Below are 22,595 nucleotides of genomic sequence, written 5' to 3'. Positions count from 1 at the left end.
CTCTATAACTTCTATGTGTTCTAGATCTATAAATTAGGGGAGGAATGCATGCAGGGCAGGCTTGGGGAGAGTGAGAGATGCGCTTGGCTTGCCAGCCGTGTGTGTGTGTGTGTGTGTGTGTGTGTGTGTGTGTGTGTGTGTGTGTGTGTGTGGTAAAGCCGCGCATGCGCAGATCCTGTTCATTCTTGTGACAGACTCTGGTGAGACTCTGGTGAGGACACACATTGCTGCCTATGGGGAGCTTGTGTTCCACACAGCTCCAAAAATGTGGAGACAGTAAGTGCATACATCCCCATACTTCTATTCACCTAATTTTGCTGTTAAATTATTTGTATCCATCATAAATATACACTCCTCCATGGGCTGCTCCTTACATTATGATGCTCCCACATATTCTCACGCATGCACCAGTTACAGTAACTTGGAGCACATATCTTTGAACGGGTAAGGTCTAGTTCGGAAAATTATATGTTTGATGTTTTGGTGCCAACCTTTCCTGTCACTACTGTCCTGGAGGATTGAGAGCTGTCAGAAGATGGCGCTGGCTGTTAAGACCTCCACGTCATTACACGGGAGGAAAGCATCGAGGAAGAGAGGATGAAGAAGAAGGCGACCATGTTGAATTAGCAAGAACAAACACAATAGAGACGATTTATTTCGAGTATATTGAACAATTTAGAGCAAACTACAGGAGGAGACGTTGACTAGCCACAAACATTGAATCACATTTAACAACAGCAAGACACAAAGGTGGGTTTGTGGTGTGTCCCCGACGTAATATTTATTTAAAAACAAAAAAACATTCGTGTGTTGTTTAGCTATCCCAGCTAGCAAATGGCTAACGTTAGCCAGCCGTGGCTGCTAAGCAGGCAGCTCCTGTGTAACATTAACCCTTATGTACCAAGATGTCATAAATACAACATGCATTCGTGTACAAGTTATTGTAACTTAATATAAATGTATTTTATCATCGTTTTTAGCAAGCATACTAGGAGCATTATTGCGTATTGTCGTGTAGCCTGGCTTTGTGTTTTGACATCCATTGTCAACAATGTTACTGGCTTATGTTGACAAACCCAAACATGTTGGTTGTTTACAAAAATGAACCACTTTTGTAAGGAAAAGGCGCATAGGACCAGGTTGATACATTAGGCTGCTGCACACAAACCTCCTGAGGGGTTCTGCTTTTTAAATACAAATTATATATTAAAAGGTTTTAAAGTGAAATTAATGCATTTTAAACTTTGGCCAAACTTGAAGAAAGTAATTTCATGTTTATTTTTAGGCAATCGATTAATATAATGTTGACACATAACTGTGTGGGTGTGTGTATATGTGTGCTAGCCCTGAATACATGACTATCATATACATGTCGGTCATGTATTCAGGGCTAGTATGTGTGCCAATGATTCAATGGCAGTGACACTTGAAGAATGTGCCGAGTTGTCAGTTGTTGTCAAATGGGAAATTACAAATGGGGAAAATGAGCCATAAGACATAAGGGTCCTTAAAATGTTAGATTTCTTAAAAGAAAAAATCTATTTCATAGTTCACCAATTGAATACACATGACCACACAGTGAAGCACCTGATTGTGTAATCATCATACCACTATACTATTTGCAACTGTACACTGCACTGTTAATAAAGTATTCAATCAATCAAACTGCTGCCAACCATCTAATTATTGACATCTGTTATTCCATGGTTAGGTGACAGGTTTGAGTTGCTGGCAGACTGCTGCGGAGGAAACGGGTTGATCACACCCACGCGAACACACACACACCCCTACGACGGAAGGCCTGTGGCGGAAAAGAGGTCAGGACACCTGGAGCAAAAAGGAAACTTACTTAAGGACTCCAACGGGCACTTAAAGCTACTTTGCTTTGGACTGCAGTGGCCCGTATTTGTTTTTTTGATGTCAGGAATCTGTTCTTTCACATGTGGAGGGACAGGTACTCGCAGAGTGGAGAATAAATATTGAACATCACAGACTACATGAATTTGTTTTTTGCTGGAAGACATTTGTACAAAAGTTGGAAATCCTATTTTCAAGGACAAATATATTGAGCGATTCTAATGGACTCAAAGTAAAGTAAACGCAGGAAATATTGCTGTTTAATATAGATAAAGAGAACGTGAAAGTGTTGAACTAAGATTATATTGCAGAAGTTATTTCCCCAGTTCAAATTGCCTTAGCTGTTCTATTTCAGGACTTAAAACTCCTTTTGATACTTGTTCACATATAATTTTCTATATTGTGTGCAAGTAGATTTATGCATATGAATGCACATTTCTCTTCATTTAGAAGAGCTCTTGTATAAAGACTTCTTTTTGGTTGTACGTCAGTCACTCTGTTGTTGAAGGGGACCATACTGCACGTACTTGTGTATATTATGTAAATACAAAAAAGAATCGACTTTCTTTGTTTAAAAAAAAAATACTTTGGACTTAAAAGAATAGAGAATATTGTTTTGTTAATGCTTTATTAAACTTTTCTACTTTTGAAGAGGATTTTTAAAAAGGACAATAACCTTACGAGGCAAAAACTTTGAAAATCTTTAAAAAAAGAAGACGAAAATGGCAACGGCTAGAACAGAAAATGTTGGCACGGTTGTCAATGTCATGGGACTGAACAAGCAAAACGGGCAGCTAAGAGGACCGCCCAAACCAGCCTCAATCCAGTCGGGACCCACTGCCCAAGGAAAGACTTCAGGGGTCCCCCAGAAAGCAGTTGGTGCCCCCCAGGAGGGACCTGGTATTAAGTTCGGAGATGACTGGAAAAAGAACCTACAGCTCCCTCCCAAAGACAATAGGGTCCGAACCTCAGTAAGTATTAATTTACTAGTGCTTTTATTTTTTACAGTGGCTTGAGGGTTACATTTTGGTGCTTTTTACAGGTAACCCAGAAGGCTCACCCCAAAACACGCTCGCCCTCGTTTTTTTTTTCTTCTTTTTTTCTGCCGATGACTTGTAGGCCTATTCTTGTATTTGTTTTACAGAGGATAAGGTTAGAAATACGTTTAGGGTTAGGCATAGTTTTACAGAAGTTAAGTTTAGGTTTTGGCACTGTTTTGCGGAGTTTAAAGGACCTACACCATGAATTTTCACTTTTTCTATTTTAAAACCTTTTTTTGGGGTCCCACTGGCACCTTCTATCCTCACAAAGTCCTATTTCTGACCGTTGTGTCTTTCTCTGGTTTTGGGCAGACAGAGATGAAAAGCTTTCCACGGGTTCTCAGAACAGTGCTGTTCTGAGAGTTGATCCGTGTGACGTCACACGGATCCCCCCCCCCCCCCCCCCCCCCACCCTTCAGGTAAAAACCAGAGCTACTGTTGTAAACCCAGCCCCTCATTTGTTTCTAATTTGCTTAGCCTCCACTTCCATCTGCAACTGGCTTACTGTTCTGGGGCTGCTCACTCAGTGCTCTCACTCACTTTTATTCTATGAACATTTTTGCTATCAACATGTCCAAGGAGAAGTCTTAACGTTCCTGGATTGCACTATAAATGTGACGTTATAGACTGCGAGGACCCAAGCTTCGTCCCTTCTAACAAGGAAACAAAAGACCTATTTTTAATGATCCGAGGCCTTCTGAAGCCTGGGCCTAAATTTTCCGCGGTGGCCGGGTGGGAGCTCGCGGTGGCCGGGTGGGAGCGAGCCGCGGAGCTCGCCGCGGTGGCCGGGTGGGAGCGAGCCGCGGTGGCCGAATCCACCGCGATTTCTTAACCAAGTAGCTGCTTGCCGCGGCCGGGACCGCCGCAGCTCCGACCCGGTGGACAGAGCGGCGGCCCCGGTCGCGACAAGCAGCTCCGACCCGGTGGACAGCGGTGGTCCCGGCCGCGACAAGCAGCTCCGACTCGGTGGACAGAGCGGCGGTCCTGGCCGCGACAAGCAGCTCAAGCAGACTGTCCCGGTCCCGTTGGAGTCCTTAAGTAAGTTTCCTTTTTGCTCCAGGTGTCCTGACCTCTTTTCCGCCACAGGCCTTCCGTCGTAGGGGTGTGTGTGTGTTCGCGTGGGTGTGATCAACCCGTTTCCTCCGCAGCAGTCTGCCAGCAACTCAAACCTGTCACCTAACCATGGAATAACAGATGTCAATAATTAGATGGTTGGCAGCAGTTTGATTGATTGAATACTTTATTAACAGTGCAGTGTACAGTTGCAAATAGTATAGTGGTATGATGATTACACAATCAGGTGCTTCACTGTGTGGTCATGTGTATTCAATTGGTGAACTATGAAATAGATTTTTTCTTTTAAGAAATCTAACATTTTAAGGACCCTTATGTCTTATGGCTCATTTTCCCCATTTGTAATTTCCCATTTGACAACAACTGACAACTCGGCACATTCTTCAAGTGTCACTGCCATTGAATCATTGGCACACATACTAGCCCTGAATACATGACCGACATGTATATGATAGTCATGTATTCAGGGCTAGCACACATATACACACACCCACACAGTTATGTGTCAACATTATATTAATCGATTGCCTAAAAATAAACATGAAATTACTTTCTTCAAGTTTGGCCAAAGTTTAAAATGCATTAATTTCCCGGCTATAGAGAGCTTAAACACGCCGCCTCTTCTATCACTGTCCCCGGCTAGAAAGAGCTCCACACCCCGCCTCTCCTCTCTCTATCCACGGCTACACGCCGCCTCTTCTATCGCTGTCCCCGGCTATAGAGAGCTGGCCACCCCGCCTCTCCCTTCACTATCTCCGGCTAGAAAGAGCTCCACACCCCGCCTCTCCTCTCTCTATCCACGGCTACACGGGGCCGCTGCTGCCCGCTGCGCTGCAGATGAAAACGCTCCAAGCCTCCAACCAGGAGGAAGAGGATTTGACAGTAGGCTTATATCATACAACATAGGCCTACAGTAGGCTATAATCAGAGCTGGAACATTATCCTATTTTTGTATTGGCCCAATATTACATTATTTGTTGTCGACAACGTTGGAGAGGAGAGGAGGGGAGGGGGGAGGGGGAGGGTGGAAAAACCCCACTAGATGTGCCACTGAGCAAACAAAGGCCGTTTTGGTATTGCAGCTGGGGGTCATGCTCAAGCTCCCTCAGCCCTATGTTCCCTCAGCCCTATGTTCCCTCAATTCCAAAATAGACCCTATGTTCCCTCAGCCCTATGTTCCCTCAACCCAAAAATAGACCCTATGTTCCCTCAGCCCTATGTTCCCTCAGCCCAAAATAGACAGTGCCATGGCATTGGTCCGACATCTCATTGTTCCGATGTCCCATTAAGGGCGTCTTACTGGGCAAGGTCACGCCATCTGTCTTGGCCACCAGTCTTGGCCATATATGGATTCTGTTGGTGATCATCTGGGAATACCCATATGTGAACTTTTAATTTATGTTATCCTTTATTAATATATATCGGACCAGTTACCCATATATGGAGATCCCTGTTACCCATGCATTCACAGATATGGCCTTAATAATGATGACATCAGGGATCTCCATATATGGGCATATAAAGAGTTAGCATTCTTCAGGTTAACATTCACCAGGTTAGCATTCACCAGCATCGGCAGGTCAGCATTCACAAGGTTAGCATTCACCAGCATACAAAAGGTTAGCATTCACCAGTGTCGACAGGTCCGCATTCACGCGTTAGCATACACCAGCGTTGGCAGGTCAGCATTCACCAGGTTAGCATTCAACAGCGTCGGCAGGTTAGCATTCACCAGGTTAGCATTCACCAGCATCGGACGAATGGGGCGTCAGAACAATGAGACGTCGGAAACAATGCCATGGGGGACTGAGATTTTTGGTCTGAGGGAACATAGGGCTGAGGGAACATAGGGTCCTATTTTGGGATGAGGGAACATAGGGCTGAGGGAACATAGGGCTGAGGGAACATAAGGCTGAGGGAACATAGGGTTGAGGGAACATAAGGCTGAGGGAACATAGGGCTGAGGGAGCTTGATTGCAGGGCCTAATAATAGCACAGCTATAAGAAACAAGAGGAATGGTCAGGATGGTCAGGGTGTGTGTTGGGGGTTAAGACCTGTCTAAGACTCAATTTTGAGCATATATTTATACAAAAAATATAGTTTTAAAAGCATGGTGTAGGCCCTTTAAGGTAAGGAACAAGGTTCGGTTTAGGCACTGTGTACGGAAGTTAACGTTTAGGAAGCCAGGTAGACCATTCCGAGGTCGCTGGATCTGAGCCCAGGGTGAGCGTTTTGGTATTCCTTTTACAGCTCTTTGTTTTATCTATCCCCCACGTAGGATGTGACGGCCACTAAGGGGAATGAGTTTGAGGACTACTGTCTCAAACGAGAACTTTTGATGGGCATCTTTGAGATGGGTTGGGAGAAACCCTCCCCTATCCAGGTATGACCTTCAACTGATGCTTCCTTGTGAATAACAGTTCTGTTCATATTCGTGACTTGTTTTACCTAACTTAGCTTAATTTAGCTGAAAACTCATTTTGTTAGGATGTGCACGCTTAAGCCCATTTCCCACATGTAATCCATAACGTCGCTGGATAACAAATATATCTGATATAAGATGGCATGGTATAATACATAATATAAATAATTTTAATTAATTAAAATGCTTCTTAGGAAAGATGTCTATGGGAGATTCTTGGGAAGAAATATTTAACTACCGGTATACATTGTACTGAAGTCTCTACAAGAAAACAAAAGTGAAAGTCATTAAGAGAATATGAAACTTATGCCTCCCTTATTAAAAGTCAAGACTTTGACCAGACAAAGCCTGTCAAAGGTCGTCTCGTCATACCTTATATTTCTAAATAGTAGCCCGGGCCTTTAATTTGCAAAACCGATTTGAAGTGAACCTCTAGCATTTAAAATAACTGGGCGGCTATTTGCAATACTTATTTGTATCGTCCACTTGTATGGCAGTCGATACACAAAACGGTGTTGTGTCAAACCCCAGCATTATTTTGTGATTCAGTTTGCATGAAACCAATCTGACTGCAATCTGGATAAGAAATAGTATTTGGGCTACCAGTCTGAACAAGGCATCAACGGCATTAATCATGTTTTAGAAAGTAGATTGGTACATTTTTTAAACTCATTTACTGCCACCACAAATCGACTCTGAGGGTTCCCTGCCACGATTTTCTTACCTTTTGACGTGGGCACGTGCGTGTCCATCGGGCACGATCCGCATGCACGCCACGGCCCGTTCGCAGCGTGCATGCTTTATTTTTGCTACACTGCCTGTCTTTGGGCATTGCACATAGGAGAAAGCGACTCGTTATTGCACTGAATTATTGTTATATAGTCCTGGAAATTGGCTTAAATATTCTGGAAAGGTTTTGGAAATGTTTTCGAAATTCATTGGTAAAAATGTGTGGGAACCCTGTTTAAAGTTTTATTTGATAGCAAGCTAGTGGAGAGAAAGTGGAATGACATTCCACTTTCATTCAATGATCATATAGCCACTTAAGATGGTGGGATGAACCTTTCTGAACCATAGGGATGCACCCAAACATGTGTTAACATAACATGTTCACTGCCAGGAGGAGAGCATTCCCATTGCCCTGTCTGGACGTGATATTCTGGCCAGGGCCAAGAACGGAACAGGCAAGAGCGGAGCCTACCTTATTCCACTGCTGGAGAGAATAGACCTGAAGAAGGACTACATACAGGGTGAGCTCTAAGTGGAACCATCCATGTACAGTACCTTGATTGTTCTTGTACCATTTCAGATTGGTTGTCGTGTCTGCTATTTCTGTTTCCTCGCTACTTCACAACATCCACAGTTAATAATATCCTCTCCACCATCCATCTCCCTCACTGTTGTCTTGCCATCCTCATGTTCTCATGTTCCCCGATCCAAGTCGGTAACTGGTGTCGCCAGAGAGAAACTCTGAGATTTTTATTCTTGTATTTGTTTTACTGAGAATAAGGTTATAAATAGCTTTAGGATTATGCATATCTTTCTGAGGTTAAGATTAGGGATAGGGTTAGGTTTTTCTATTGTTCTTATTCTCATTTTATTTTTTACCAAGCGGGTCTATTTGGTTATTTGTATACTCTTGAGAGTATCACTATCTACTGAGATTTGGAGATGCCCTGTCCATATTGAAATGTGCCTGTGTCTTACTCATAATCCTCTTATCTGCTTGTCTCTACTCTATCCATAGCCATGGTCATGGTTCCCACCCGTGAGTTAGCCCTGCAGGTGAGCCAGATCAGTATCCAGATCAGCAAACACCTGGGAGGAGTCAAAGTAATGGCTACAACCGGTGGAACCAACCTGCGAGATGACATCATGCGTCTGGATGAGACGGGTAAAGATGATCTGCACATTAACATGTTGGCCCCAAGGACCCTGTCCAATATTTTCAATACTTTTGCGGACCCCCCCTTCGCCCTTTTTTTTTACCATGAAATATTTATTTGTTATTAAAGACCAGTGTATATAAAGTTGTATCGTTTATATATTAAACAAAAATTGTGTCCCTTATTACCCTCCTCTTAATTTCATAATGGGGTTATTTGATATTTACTGCCCCTCGTTGAGACCGATGTATATCATGTCTGTTATGTTTTAATGGGACTCATTTATGCAGTGTTAAATAATTAAGAATACTCTTACAAGATGCTATGCATTCAGAGATGCTACCCTGCATAGCATCTTGTTGAAATATTATCTTAGACCTATCTACAATTAATAGCAAAGGCTATTAGAGTTGGGGCCCCTGTTGTGCTGTATTGTTGGTCTTCAAAATCCTTTTCTCCCCTCGTCCACATCAGTGTTTTTTCCCTTTCTCTAAAGGTCCATAATGCATTTATAGCTTTCCCCCTGATCAACCTGGTCAGTCCTAATGTTTTGTGAACTGTGTGTAAATTGTTTCTCCTCCTGTTACCCCATCAGTGCATGTGGTCATCGCCACGCCTGGCAGGATCCTGGACTTGATAAAGAAGGGAGTCGCCAAAGTGGACAGAGTCCAGATGATGGTGATGGATGAGGTATGATTTAATAATAAAGAATATAATGTACCGTCATAAAAACCTGACAGTTTATCATATGTGAATCAATGTGATTGTGTATATATACTGTAGCAAATGTAGTTTGAACAATTCAGAAGCATACAATTTAATTTCACATAAGACTGCTTACTTCCAGCAATAATCATCAACCTGCAAGGCTGTAAAACGGTTAACAGAAATCTGATTAATTGTGATTACAAGATCAGGATTATCACTCTAGTTCTAAACACAAAACAACGTTTATCTTCATCAGTTTTCTATTATATTAATAATTGTCAACTGTATTAACAAAAACAATCATTCCCCTTGTGAATTGCACCTTCGCTAAAACCCACCCCAACAGCAAGTGTCCAATGCTAGCTTGGCAACCGTTGCTAAACTGGCATATGGTTTGGCACTCTTCTGTCACCTGTCAGCTGTCGGTGTTAAATCGCCCGCACACACACACAATCATTTGCAACAGTAATAGCAAGAATAGGAATACCACGATGATGACTATGAACCAGCAACCGATTCCACATACCCAGGAAGGATGGAGGGTGCATTTTTCACTCCTTTGCTAATACTTATCACCATAATCTGCTGTTCATATTTTTGATAGCAGATTTTTGTGTTATGGAGGGAGACAGGAACTTCTAAAGTCAAAATTCAGATTCACAGGGGCGCCTAGTGGTCAAGGCGCATACCACATACTAGGCTATGATGCCTGCTGGCGTCGTCGGTTCGATTCCCGATCCGGACGACCTTGGCCACATGTCATTCCCCATCTCTCTCCCCATTTCCTGTCAGTCTACTATCTTATCAAATAAAGGCATAAAAAAGCCCAAAAAAAATCTTTAAAAAAAAAAAGAAATCTGATTCACAGTGTGTTGTGCGGGTGTTTAGGATTCCGCACATTAAAGTATTATTAATTAATTTGTTTGTCTATGTATCTATTTAACTGCTACGATTTGCAGTATTTACCATTTTGTGCGGTACATGAAATCGCCTGTCCAGTGATAATGACCTTAAAGGACAACTTTGTTTTTTTTACAAGGGTTCATATTTTAGATTGTAATTAGGGAAAAAGATGAGTGTTAAACTGTTTTCATTTACTGCTTTCTATCGTTTTAGCCATTTTATCGATTTTCGAGCAAGCGAAGCTTGAATTCTACATTTGATACCGTGACCCTATCGAAAATCTAGCACATTTTGTTGGTGATTCACATTGGCACAGACTCTTCTTTGTCACAATATAATAAATGGAGTCTACTTCCTCCCAGGCGGACAAGCTGCTGTCTCAGGACTTTGTGGTGCTCATTGCGGATATCATCAGCTTCCTGGCCAAGAACAGGCAGATCCTGCTCTACTCTGCAACCTTCCCCATCAGTGTGCAGAAGTTTATGGTGAGTGGTCAAACGAACTGCCTGCCGCAGCTCTCAGTCACACTAGCATGCCTTTCTCAACTTTGGCAAGCTTGCCCTATCCAATTGTCAAGCTTTGATAAATTGTCCATTCCATATACAGTTAGGTTGTTTTTGGAGCGGTGAAAGCGCTCCCAATAGACAGGTATGTCTGTGGCTGGCTGGCTATGTGGCTGGCAGGCTGGCTGGCTGGCTGGCTGGCTGGGTATGTCTGTAGCCTGGCAATACCTTGAGTGGCCACACAAGTTAAAGGAGGGGCGCTGTTGTGCAGGCACAAACACACACACACACACGCACGCACGCACGCACGCACGCGCGCGCGCGCGCGCGCACACACACACACACACACACACACACACACACACACACACACACACACACACACACACACACACACACACACACACACACACACACACACACACACACACACACACACACACACACACACACACACACACACACACACACACACACACACCACACACACACACACACACACACACACACACAGAGATTCACCGCTCCACTTCGAACCGAGGTTTGATTTTTGACCATGCTCTACTGCAGACAGTCACACAAACCGAACAATTTAGATGTAGTCTTAAAGGAGTAGTTCACCCCCAAAATGACTTTTTGAGCGGTGGTCCCGCCGCTCCTGTGATTCGCTTTCAAGATGTTACTGGCTGGCTGGCTGGCTGGCTGGCTGGCCGGCTGGCCGGCCGTGTATGTCTGTCGCCTGCCATACCTCTCATGACCACACACACAGACCACACACACACACACACGTTAAAGGAGGGGCGCTATTGAGCAGGGCAGGCAGACAACACACACTCTCTCTCTCTCTCTCACACACACACACACACGCACGCACGCACGCGCGCGCGCGCGCGCGCACACACACACACACACGGGTAGCAATGAGGGCGCGCACACACACACACACACACACACACACACACACACACACACACGATTTAAAAAATAAGAAATCGTCAAATCGAGTTTCACTTTAATTAGGGTAATTCTTACTCATTGGAGCCTTGCAAGGGGCAAAACGTACACAGCCCGGTCCTCCTAAAGCAGGACGACAAGGTCCGACACCAAATTAATACTGATTTCTCTCTGATGTGTAATTTCTTTGATGCACATGCAGCGCACGTCAGACTGTGTGCTGTGGCAGAGCTCACCACAGCACTGCGCTCACTCGCGCTGGTACAGGCAGCAAACAGAACAAACGCTGCTGAGCTGGTAAACTTACTTATTGTTGTAGTTTGAAAGAAGCTTATTATGCTGTGTTACCCACCTACTGTAGTCCTACTGTCCCTATCACTGTGTTAATTTTGCGTCGGGAGACTCGGGAAGCAAAGCGCTTCGCCTCCGTTTACAATCAATCAACATCTCCGTGCATGAGCAGTGCAGGGGCGGCCTTAGCTATTTTTTCACCCGTTTCACCAGCCTCCAAGAGCTGGCTTGTTTTGGCTGTTTTGTCACTCACTATTGATAAGGAAACACTAAGTTAACCAAGTTAACTTCTGTATGTGATTGTTGCGCAACTAAAGTTATTATTATTAGTATTATTGTTTTATTACATTTTGCTATTTGGCTATGTAAAAAAATAAAACAAATAAAACAATTTTAAAAAAAAATTTCCTTGCATTTTTTAAATGAAAACAACATAGTTGAAACAATGTATTATTCTTTTACCAAAAAATGGAAATCGTAATCGAAAATCGACTTTTCTGAGAAATAGATCGAGATTTTATTTTTAGGCCACATCGAACAACCCTAACACACACACACACTCAGTCAAGAGATATTTAGAGCAGCAGACCCATAAGTACTGCAACTCCCGCTGCACCCACCCAGTAATGCTGTTGCGCAGCCTCCACAACCACCGCTCACTTCACACGGGTGTGATTTTTTTCTATTGATTACTCATGCCATGGAGACTAGAGTTCAATAATATTTTTTGTGTTTTGTCGCATTCCTGTAAAAAAATGTGATAACAATAAATGTACCCCCATTCGTTACCATCCAGAATCAATGGGGGTAAATGGAACTCTAGTCTCCATGGCATGAGTAATCAATAGAAGTCATTTTGGGGTGAACTACTCCTTTAATAATCTTGGCATAGTTGATAGCAGGGACCATGCTGCTGTATTCATTGAACCATACTCGAGTCCAGATCTTGATGTTGAATTTAAAAGCATGCATACTTTGAGTCTTATTTATGTCTCCCCTCATTCACTTCTCTTCCTTTTCTTGTCTCTCTGTATCTTTGCCTCCAGGCCAAACACCTCCAGAAACCCTATGAGATCAACTTGATGGAGGAGCTGACTCTGAAGGGCATTACTCAGTACTACGCCTACGTCACTGAGAGGCAGAAAGTCCACTGTCTCAACACACTCTTCTCCAGGGTAATGGACTCACTCCCACATCTACTCTTGCACAGAAATAATGTAATGTCCTACTACCTGGGCTTTCGAACCCCAGTCTCCCGCATGAATTACCAAATCTACAACTCTTCCAACCAGTAAGACGCCCTAATGTCGAGAAGCTAGGGGGCGAGGTCGTGCTGAAACAACAGACTGACACCAGTGTTTTTGACAGCAATTTTTTATTTAGTTATAGTCATAGTCTTTTGAATAAAATTTCATTTAGTTTTAGTCATAATTTAGTCACCTGAAAAGTATTAGTTTTAGTCAAATTTTAGTTGACTAAATATCATACGATTTTAGGCGACTAAATCTACAGTTGATTTAGTCGACTAAAATGTTTTCTTTTGGCAGGCCTTGATGGCATCGTAATGACTGATTTTCCCCTTATTTGTGTGCTGAAAATAGCCGATCTACAAGCTCACTGTTAGCTTGTAGATCGCTATTCTCAGCACGCAACACCTGAGAGCAACCAAACATAAAATGACTGTCTTCTCCACTAGTTTTTATTTTGTTGACGAAATTGTCAATATATTTAGTCTTAGTTTTAGTCATCACAGCTTGGTTTGTATTTAGTTTCTATTTAGTTTTCGTCAGTGAAAAAACCACAGTCGACAAACATTTTTCGTCATAGTTTTATTCGACAAAATCAACACTGACTGACACAATATGTCCATATATGGGCATTCCCAGATATGGGTTTAATATTGATGACATTAGGGATCTCCATATATGGGCATAAAAGGGACAAGGACGGAATTAATTTGCTTTGCAAGTGTGACCTGCGTCGTGACAACCACCCTGGCTATCATGAGACTGACACAATATGTCCATATATGGGCATTCCCAGATATGGGCTAAATATTAATGACATCAGGGATCTTGGCCATGTATGGAGCGTACCATGAGGCGTGTATGACGCAAGGACCAGATATGGCCATTCCCAGACATGGGCTTCATATTGATGACATCAGGGATCTTGGCCATAATATGCCGGACATGATCTGCAGGTTTTCATACTAAATGTGACCTCCGGTCGCAATAAGACGTCCCTGTTTGGTCAGGAGAGAGATTTCATTATGTGCTTCATTCAGTACTTGTCAATAATGTGTCCTTCCTGAAACAAAGGTTTACATTTCTCAATGGAAGAGTAGGGAGATCACCTCCGACTACTGCAGATGTACTACGTTGTATGCTCCTTTTTTCCCTTAGGGCTCGAACACACACGATATTGCGTGGTCGGCGAGTCATCAGATCGTTAGAGTATTTCACACTACACAAGTGACTTTCTTGAAATCGGCAGTTATAATATCGTTGTGGTTTTCGCCGACAAGATTGATCACCGACAAGGGATCACAGACTGCCAGATATTTCACCAGGATGCATCCCCGATACATAGCCAATATTACATTGTTTTTATTCTATCTATTGTGCACAAGAGCGGGCACTAATGATTTTCCGTCAATCACCGCACGTCCACGCACGCAAGCACGCGCGCGCACACACACACGTTCGATGTTTTCATAATAACACCAGCCATGCTGCGGCATGGTTTTATAAACATATTGTGAGATGTATTGGTTTTATATTGCTATGAAACAGCATCTATATTATTATGATGAAAATCATTATTTAACAGCAATATTACTACCAATAAGACACCTGAATTTATCCTCGGAATAAAGGTCTATTAGGCTATTCATGATATATCCATTCCATACAGACAGACAGACGTTCTGTCTGTGATCACATAATGTCTGCTCTCATAGTCTCATTTAACACAGATCTTCTTGGGGTGCGCTCGCAACCTCTTTCATACTCTATGATGTCCAGTTTACGACAGAGCCAAATATCAATTGCTAGATATCTAGAAACATTCGGAAAGAAATCGCCGAGAGCTAAAATCGCGACCAGATCTTCTCGCAGTGCTTTTCACACACAACGAGCAAAACCTCGGCGAGCAAAGCCTGATCTTGCTACAGATCGTTGTTTTTTTGGCGAGCGCCAAAAAAGGTCGGCGACAGCACAGTAGGCTCATAAAGTCGGGTTGTTCGAGCCCTTAAAGGAGTAGTTCACCCCCAAAATGACTTTTTTTCTATTGATTAGTAATGCCATGGAGACTAGAGAATAATATTTTTTGGTTTTTGTCGCATTCCTAAGACAAAAATGTGATAACAATAAATGTACCCCCATTCGTTCCGGATGGGGACCCGTTTCGAAACGGGTCTCCATCCGGAATCAATTTGCTCTATCTAAAAGCCACAGTGCATTGATGTTTTGTGAGCTTGTAGATTGGCTATTTTGTTTTTGTGCCAAATGTTTGACCCAGAATAAGGACACAAGGGAATAAGGACATAATGAATCGTTTATGCATTTGTCAATACACTAATTAACACGGGCAATGAACAATACAGAGGCTTTCAGGCAATTTGTATCACTTGCCAAACCTACAGTATGCGATGGCAAGGCTTACGGCTGCTTACTAATGGCTTTCTTCTACTATGGTATTGCTGCTTGTAAATTCTAAGCACTAGTAGATAATAGTTCATACTTAATTCTTTGTCTTTAATGATTTCGCTCTCTTGGCCTTTTCTTGTACAGCTGCAGATCAATCAGTCGATCATCTTCTGTAACTCTACTCAGAGGGTTGAGCTGCTGGCCAAGAAGATCACCCAGCTGGGATACTCCTGTTTCTACATCCATGCCAAGATGATGCAGGTACGGGACAATCTCATCTGAAGGAAATGGCTAATTATAGATGTTTTACTGCAGGGGTCTTCAACGTTTTCAGGCCAAGGACCCCTTAGTTGATAGAGAGATGAAGCAGGGACCCCCACAACCTTTCAGAGATTCCATATAGTTTCATCGTTTGACAGCAAAATCATCGATATTTAACCACTTGAACCGTCAATACTTAATAAACTTGACCTTTTACTCTGTACTCTACACCAAACCTCTTTGTCGAAAATAGCTGATCTACAAGCTCACAATGCCTCGCAGCACGAGGCGTTGTGAGCTTGTAGATCTGCTATATTGGCTACAGTTCTCAGAATATGGACGCTAGGGTTCAAGTTGTTAATAATAAAAGGATTGGAAGATTTGAAGGACCCCCTGTAGTAACTCTGAGGACCCCCTAAGACCCCCTGTTGAAGACCCCTGTTTTACTGTATATAATTGTTTGCCTTACTGTGTATTATTGAATAATGTTTTAGTTGTACTTGTACAGTAATTTGATGTTTTTCTTCTTTTTTCTTTTTTTCCTAGGAATACAGAAACCGTGTGTTCCACGACTTCCGAAATGGTCTTTGCAGGAATCTGGTCTGCACTGGTCAGTTCATTTTCCTGTTTTCCTGTTGTGAAACTTAAAGGGATATTACACTTTCAAAAAACTTTTGGTCATTGTATGGTCTAATCAGGCTTGTATGAACACCCTGAACAGTTTTTAATTTGCTTCATTCAGTATTTAGATATTTGATGTAAATGTTACCAGCTCCAACACGCCCAGGCCCTCTCCACATACACACCCATTGTAACTTCAAACTCCATTTTAACCATGATAGATTCATTAAAAACACCCATTATTTTTTCTGGTGACTCATAATACCCTCCTAATACGTGAGCAGACCGTGTTTTTTCAATAACTTTTTTCATTTATTTTCAATAAAATATTATTGTATTTAATGTTTTCCATTTTCCCTAAGAATTATTAAAAATAAAAGAAAAATCACACCCGTGTGAACTGAGCGGTGGTTGTGTGTGTGTGTGTGTGTGTGTGTGTGCGTGCGTGTGTGTGTGCGTGTGTGTGTGTGAGAGAGAGAGAGAGAGAATATTGCAGTTGATGCTCAGACTAGACTCAAGAGCACCCTCTCTGGTCACTGAGTGGTAGTTCAGGCTACATACACACATACATACATACATACACGGATACACACACGGCCATGCTATGGAGCGGTCTACCACCGCTCAAAAAGTTATTGAAAAAACACGGTCTGCTCACGTATTAGGAGGGTAGTATGAGTCACCAGAAAAAATAATGGGTGTTTTTGATAAATCTATCATGGTTAAAATGGAGTTTGAAGTTACAATGGGTGTGTATGTGGAGAGGGCCTGGGCGTGTTGGAGCTGGTAACATTTACATCAAATATCTAAATACTGAATGAAGCAAATTAAAAACTGTTCAGGGTGTTCATACAAGCCTGATTAGACCATACAATGACCAAAAGTTTTTTGAAAGTGTAATATCCCTTTAAACCAAAGTGTTCCCATGTTGTTCCCACGTCAAGTGTTGACCATAGTTTCTCATCCTCTTTTTTTCTCCATCAGATCTCTTCACCAGAGGTATTGACATTCAGGCCGTTAATGTTGTCATCAATTTTGACTTCCCTAAGAATGCAGAGACCTACCTCCATCGCATTGGAAGATCAGGTATGACAGGTTTAATTCCTCATAACTCCAGGCCTTTATCAATAGATATTTAAATGAGCCAAGGGCGATTTTATCTTTTTCAATATATTTTACCTGTAGGCAGGATGTAATGTAACTGCCAATTGTAATGTGGCGAAGAACATAATACTGTATATTCTGTGCAAATCTTTGAATATAATATACTTTTTTGAACTGATTCTATAAATGTTTTCTAAATCCCTCTAAGGTTTTTTTGAAAAACGCATGTTTCTATGTCAGTGGTTCTCAAACCTTTTCTTGTCAAGGACTCCCAAAATGATATGTAATTGGCTACGGACCCCTGTCTCAAAATATTTAGTTCCAGGGACCCCCAGAAGCAAAATCTGACTTACAAATGTTCGCTCTAAAAATGCATACAGTATATTCAAAGATTTGCACAAATGTTCACGACTTTTCAAAAAGAGTGTGGCACTCGGTGCCTTGGCACTCGGTGCCGCACGGTGAGCTTGTATGTCTGCTATTTTTCAATAGCTAAGGTATAAAATAAATAATTCCAGGTCTTAATGGGTTATATGGTTTTATTTTTCACATTCTCTTAAGGGAGGTTTGGTCACCTGGGCTTGGCTATCAACCTGATCACCTCGGAGGATCGATTCAACCTGAAGGCCATCGAAGACCAGCTTGTGACCGACATTAAGCCCATTCCTGGAAGCATCGACAAGAGCCTGTACGTGGCTGAGTTCCACTCTGCCAACCCCGACTGTGAGGTCGAGGAGGTCGAGGAGAAGTCGGGACGCCAACAAGACAACTCTTAAGCTGGTGAGAATCGAGCCAGTGACTGCATTTCACTGTACTTATTTGCTAGGAAATTCTTAACTTGTATTTAAATGAATTTAACTGCTAAGACAAATTATCCTTTAACAGTTTTTGAAATTAGGCAAGTTTCTGTTATTGCTAGCCAAAAACCATGTGTATCATTTATCTTTTAGAGAAATATGACTCTGTTTTCCTTACCGTAGTTGTTTTCTTCCCTACCATCTAGGCCACTGGGACACAGCAGGCTTTTGCACAAATATCAGCGCTTGCACACAAGCTTCAGGCAACTTTGAGTTTAACATTTTGCAATCTTTTATTTTCAAAGCCTGTGAAATGGATGTAACGGCTGGTTTTAGTCCTTTCCTTTTTCCCCTTTTTCTTTTTAACCCCCTTTCATCATTGATGAGAACTGCCCACTGATTACTTTGTCCACTTGAAGTAATTTTTAGCTCATAATTAGCTCAGGCATTGTCATTATTTCCCAGTACTTACCTTTCTTTCTAAATATACCCTGCTAAAGGTAAATATGAACAGTGTGCAGTAGATTGTTATTGCATTGCTGCACTGCCACAAACACAAATAGATTTCAGCGCTGTTCTGAACCCGTCTGAATATGTTGTCCCCGAAGACCACTATCGAAACCATTACCAGCAAATATTGAAAGGGTGGTTTCAATTTCCTTTTTTTTTTAAACTATGGTGTGCTCACACCAGCCATTGCTGTACTCCACTAACACCACTCTTGTCACTAAGTGCCTTAATTACTTCCACATGCACTCGGATCCATTCATAACCTCCCTGTCTGCTTGTCTCACACAGCCAGAAAAATTATAATTTTTATTTGAACTGGCCAAATGTCTAAAAAAACAACATTTCTATATAGTAATGCTGCAGAGTTAGACAAACACTAGGGACAGAGTTATTTTGGACCGTTTGGGAGTGCAGGGTGAAGAACACTCACCATGAAAATTAAATAAAATCTTACCATGAGAGCAACAAATAAGAGCATACCTGATGCATAGATGGTCATCTAGATGAAAAACCCTGTGATGAATAATCCATCTAGTAAATACAACACAGATGATGGTGCTAACTCTGAAAATCACGGTAGTATATTCGCTTACGGTACATTACTTAAGTGTGACATCAGATGTACAATAAAAAAAAGGACAATTCAAAAAGGGCTGGAGACGAAAACAGCTGGCATCGCAACGTGTTGATCCCTATTTGGCTGCTCCTTTTCCACCGTCATAAACTGTTTTCAGTAATACACAGGCAGGGACGCTCAACAACCTTAACAAAATGGTAATTACAACCAAAAACAGAAATGGCGTTTCAGTTTGCCTCATCCCTCTTCCAACAGCCAGACAAATTATGAGCACAAATTAGATTAATTATATAGTAACCTGGATTTACTAAATCCTCCATTATGCAAGTGTTGGGTGTCGGGGGTGTTAGAAACTTGACTCCAACTCCTCTACTGCATCTTGAATGTGGACATTTCTTTTTAACGTGAACATTGCAATAAAAAAGGGCAGCTTCATTTAAAACGTGACTGTTTTCCTGTCACTATGAATAATCGTTATTTGTGGAGTTATGTGATTTAAGCTCCCCTAAAACTAGATGGGCCCCATGTTGATGCAATGGATGGTCGCCTACATCCAAGCAAACAGGGTTGGACATTTAACACCAGCCACCAGTTTAGCACAGGTAAATTGTGGTTCAGATTGGTAAGGTAATTATGTAGGCTACTAGCCGTATTGGTAGGTTGCCAGCCATCATGTCATGTGTATGCTGTTTTGCTTTTTTTTTTTTTTTTTTTTGGTTGGTAAAATGGTCATAGTTTAGCTTTATTCTCCACCTGCCACTGTGACTGGTGGTGCAGGGGGTATTTCTTTTATATATTTTGTCCTGAAAAGTAACTGTCACAAGGGCTAACGTGTCAGACTGGTTCAGAACAGTCCAGGCTAACAACATTGTTAGGCTATTGCTGAACTTTGCATTTTAATCTTAAAATATTTCTATCACTAAGCTGACTAGAGTTGTGTGTATTTTGAAAGGTTGGAAAAGGTCAATTGTAGAAGTTAATGAACATTGTAATTGATGCAAAACTATTTAAATTATTTCTACAATTGTCTCTTTACCCTTTCAAATATCTTACTTCACTGGACAAAGTTGTATAATTTCTTAATTGGGCATTTTGGACCCTGCTTAATTATTTTTTATTTTAACCCCCTTATCAGTCTCAACTGTGTGTGAATGTATTAGATGCCACTGCATATTTTGCAACCCAGTGGGGATGCTGGGGAATGCCAATGTGTATTTTTGAATTAGTAATTCATTCTTCTTGCTGTCCCTCATCCAGCATTACAAGAGTGACACCCAGCATACAAAGTCAAACTCTTTTGATATGGTGCACATGAAATTACTACATTACAAACAACCAGTTTCTTAATGTAGTTTATGCACTATTTTGCTGCTTTGAGAGCAAAACCATGTATCTTTAGCAAGTAAAACATTTAAGAAATTAGTGTTTTGTTCTCAGATTGGACAGCCGTGCAGAATTTCTGAATTGGGTTTTATGGGGTCATGATACTAAATGTATCATGGATTGAATCAACATCACTTTTTTTTTTCTTTTTTTTTTTTTTTTAAATAGTGGGACGTCCTTTTTCTTTCCCCAGCACAGCTGTGTTTGCAAATGTGAAAATGTGAGTGACTATCTTTCTTTTTGTTTTAGTTTTTTCTATCCCTTTCTTTTTGGAGGATTGGGATCTACTTTGAAAGCGAAATTGTAGCATCTGAACTGGCAGCTGTGATGTCTTTCTTTTTCTTTTTTTCTCCCCTTACAGAGCTTTCATTAGTTATGGAAAACAAATGCAGAAAACCTTTTCTTTTTTTATCTTTTTTTTTTTTTTCTTCTTCTTTTTTACAATGCTTAAAGCATGTAAGGGGATCTTATGATGCTTTAACATGGGGTTTTGTTCGGTTGGGGTTTGCATAAGCCAAGTCTTGATTGGGTGCTTCTTATGGCATCTTGACTTTAGATTTTTACTCTCTCTGGTATTTAAACTTCCCGTATAACAGTGGCACAACAGCAATAGTTTTTGAACTGAAACCTAATATTTCCCCCCCCCCCCATAGTACAGATTGTGAAATCCTTGGGCAATTAGCTTTTGTCCAATGCTAGCTTAGCAACCGGCAGCTTGCCAAGGCTGTTGCCAAGGCAAACCTTGGCAAGCAGGAAGTTATTCTAAGCTAGCATTGGACAAAGGCTTTTTGGGAGGGGCATAGCTACTGGCTAATTAGCTTGCTTCTTTTTTTAAGTGCCAGAGAGAGTACCAAACTTAGCGTAGGTAGAGAGTTTCTTCATTGTGATCCTCGTGACACTGTTGTTTCTGTGATGGATAATCAAAGTGCTGTGATTGTTTTGGAGAACTTGCTCCTATTTCACTATAGGGCAATCTTTATACGAGGTGTTCAGCATCGCTTTGAGGAAACAAATTGTAAATGATGAAATGTTTAAACATGTCGTTTACAATGTTATATATATATATATATATATATATATATATATATATATATATATATATATATATATATATATATATATATATATATATATATATATAAAATGATTGCTTCATGGTGGTGGAGGTAGACTTTTGTTTTAAATATCTATACTGACTTTCAGGATTTACATTGAAGCAAAACCAAGTGTGTGTGTGTGTGTGTGTGTGTGTGTGTGTGTGTGTGTGTGTGTGTGTGTGTGTGTGTGTGTGTGTGTGTGTGTGTGTGTGTGTGTGTGTGTGTGTGTGTGTGTGTGTGTGTGTGTGTGTGTGTGTGTGTGTGTGTGTGTGTGTGTGTGTGACATGCGGACAAATGTGTGCAAGACACGGAAGCTGTTTGTAATTAAGGTTTGTGCGTTCTAGTGGATGAAAGATGTTACGTGGGTGACTGTGAAATGTTTACATGCAGCTTCATATAAACAATCTGCTCAAGAACTACACAAGCATTAGATTAACTGAATTGAGATATTTCAATTTGTTTGAAGATAAGTGTTTTCAGAGTTCCATTCAAGCATTCCATGGGCTTCTGAGGTCTAGCTGGACTATTTGTGTTCAGTTTATTTTTATCAGCATTAAACTTGTCCCATAAATATTGAGGCTGCATGTAATCATAAGGTGTATGTCAGGTTTCCTTGTTGTATTGTGCTTATATGCACAGGTTGTTTTATGTTTGAGACATACAATCAGTTTTGGTCCATTCATCAGGGATGTATTTTCTCTCTCTCCCCCCCTCCCCCTCTTTTTGTTTTATATATTCAGGATTGTTTTCCTGCATATTTAAATGTTTTTATATATATATAGTTTTGTTCCTGATTACATCCCTGTCATTACATATTCACCCTTGTGACCTAAGAACAGAATATGCCAAAAATGGATTAGTGTTTTTGTACCCCATGAGCTGGGTCTAGAGTTAATGTAATTGTTCAGGATTGAAACGGGCAGTCATTCAAAACCTTTGTTGCAAAATGTGTTGGC

General features: G+C 41.4%; 1 protein-coding gene across 1 annotated transcript; it reads left to right on the top strand.

The window, feature by feature from the left end:
* The first annotated feature begins 620 nt into the window (after window positions 1-620).
* LOC308293477 (putative ATP-dependent RNA helicase ddx6) lies at window positions 621-21,462 on the top strand. Its single transcript, XM_080736017.1, has 13 exons — window positions 621-750; window positions 1,712-2,828; window positions 6,251-6,355; window positions 7,515-7,644; window positions 8,142-8,288; window positions 8,876-8,970; window positions 10,254-10,376; window positions 12,686-12,814; window positions 15,434-15,550; window positions 16,097-16,160; window positions 17,156-17,257; window positions 17,837-18,055; window positions 18,279-21,462. The coding sequence occupies exons 2-12, from the start codon at window positions 2,580-2,582 to the stop codon at window positions 18,049-18,051; spliced, it is 1,476 nt and encodes a 491-aa protein (XP_080592143.1). The 5' UTR covers window positions 621-750; window positions 1,712-2,579; the 3' UTR covers window positions 18,052-18,055; window positions 18,279-21,462.
* Window positions 21,463-22,595: the final 1,133 nt, after the last annotated feature.

Source organism: Nannobrachium achirus (genome assembly GCF_963921795.1).
Source record: "Nannobrachium achirus genome assembly, chromosome: 10".
Lineage (NCBI taxonomy): Eukaryota > Metazoa > Chordata > Actinopteri > Myctophiformes > Myctophidae > Nannobrachium > Nannobrachium achirus.
The sequence above is the reverse complement of the archived record's forward strand: the minus strand, read 5'-3'. Positions and strand labels throughout refer to the sequence as shown.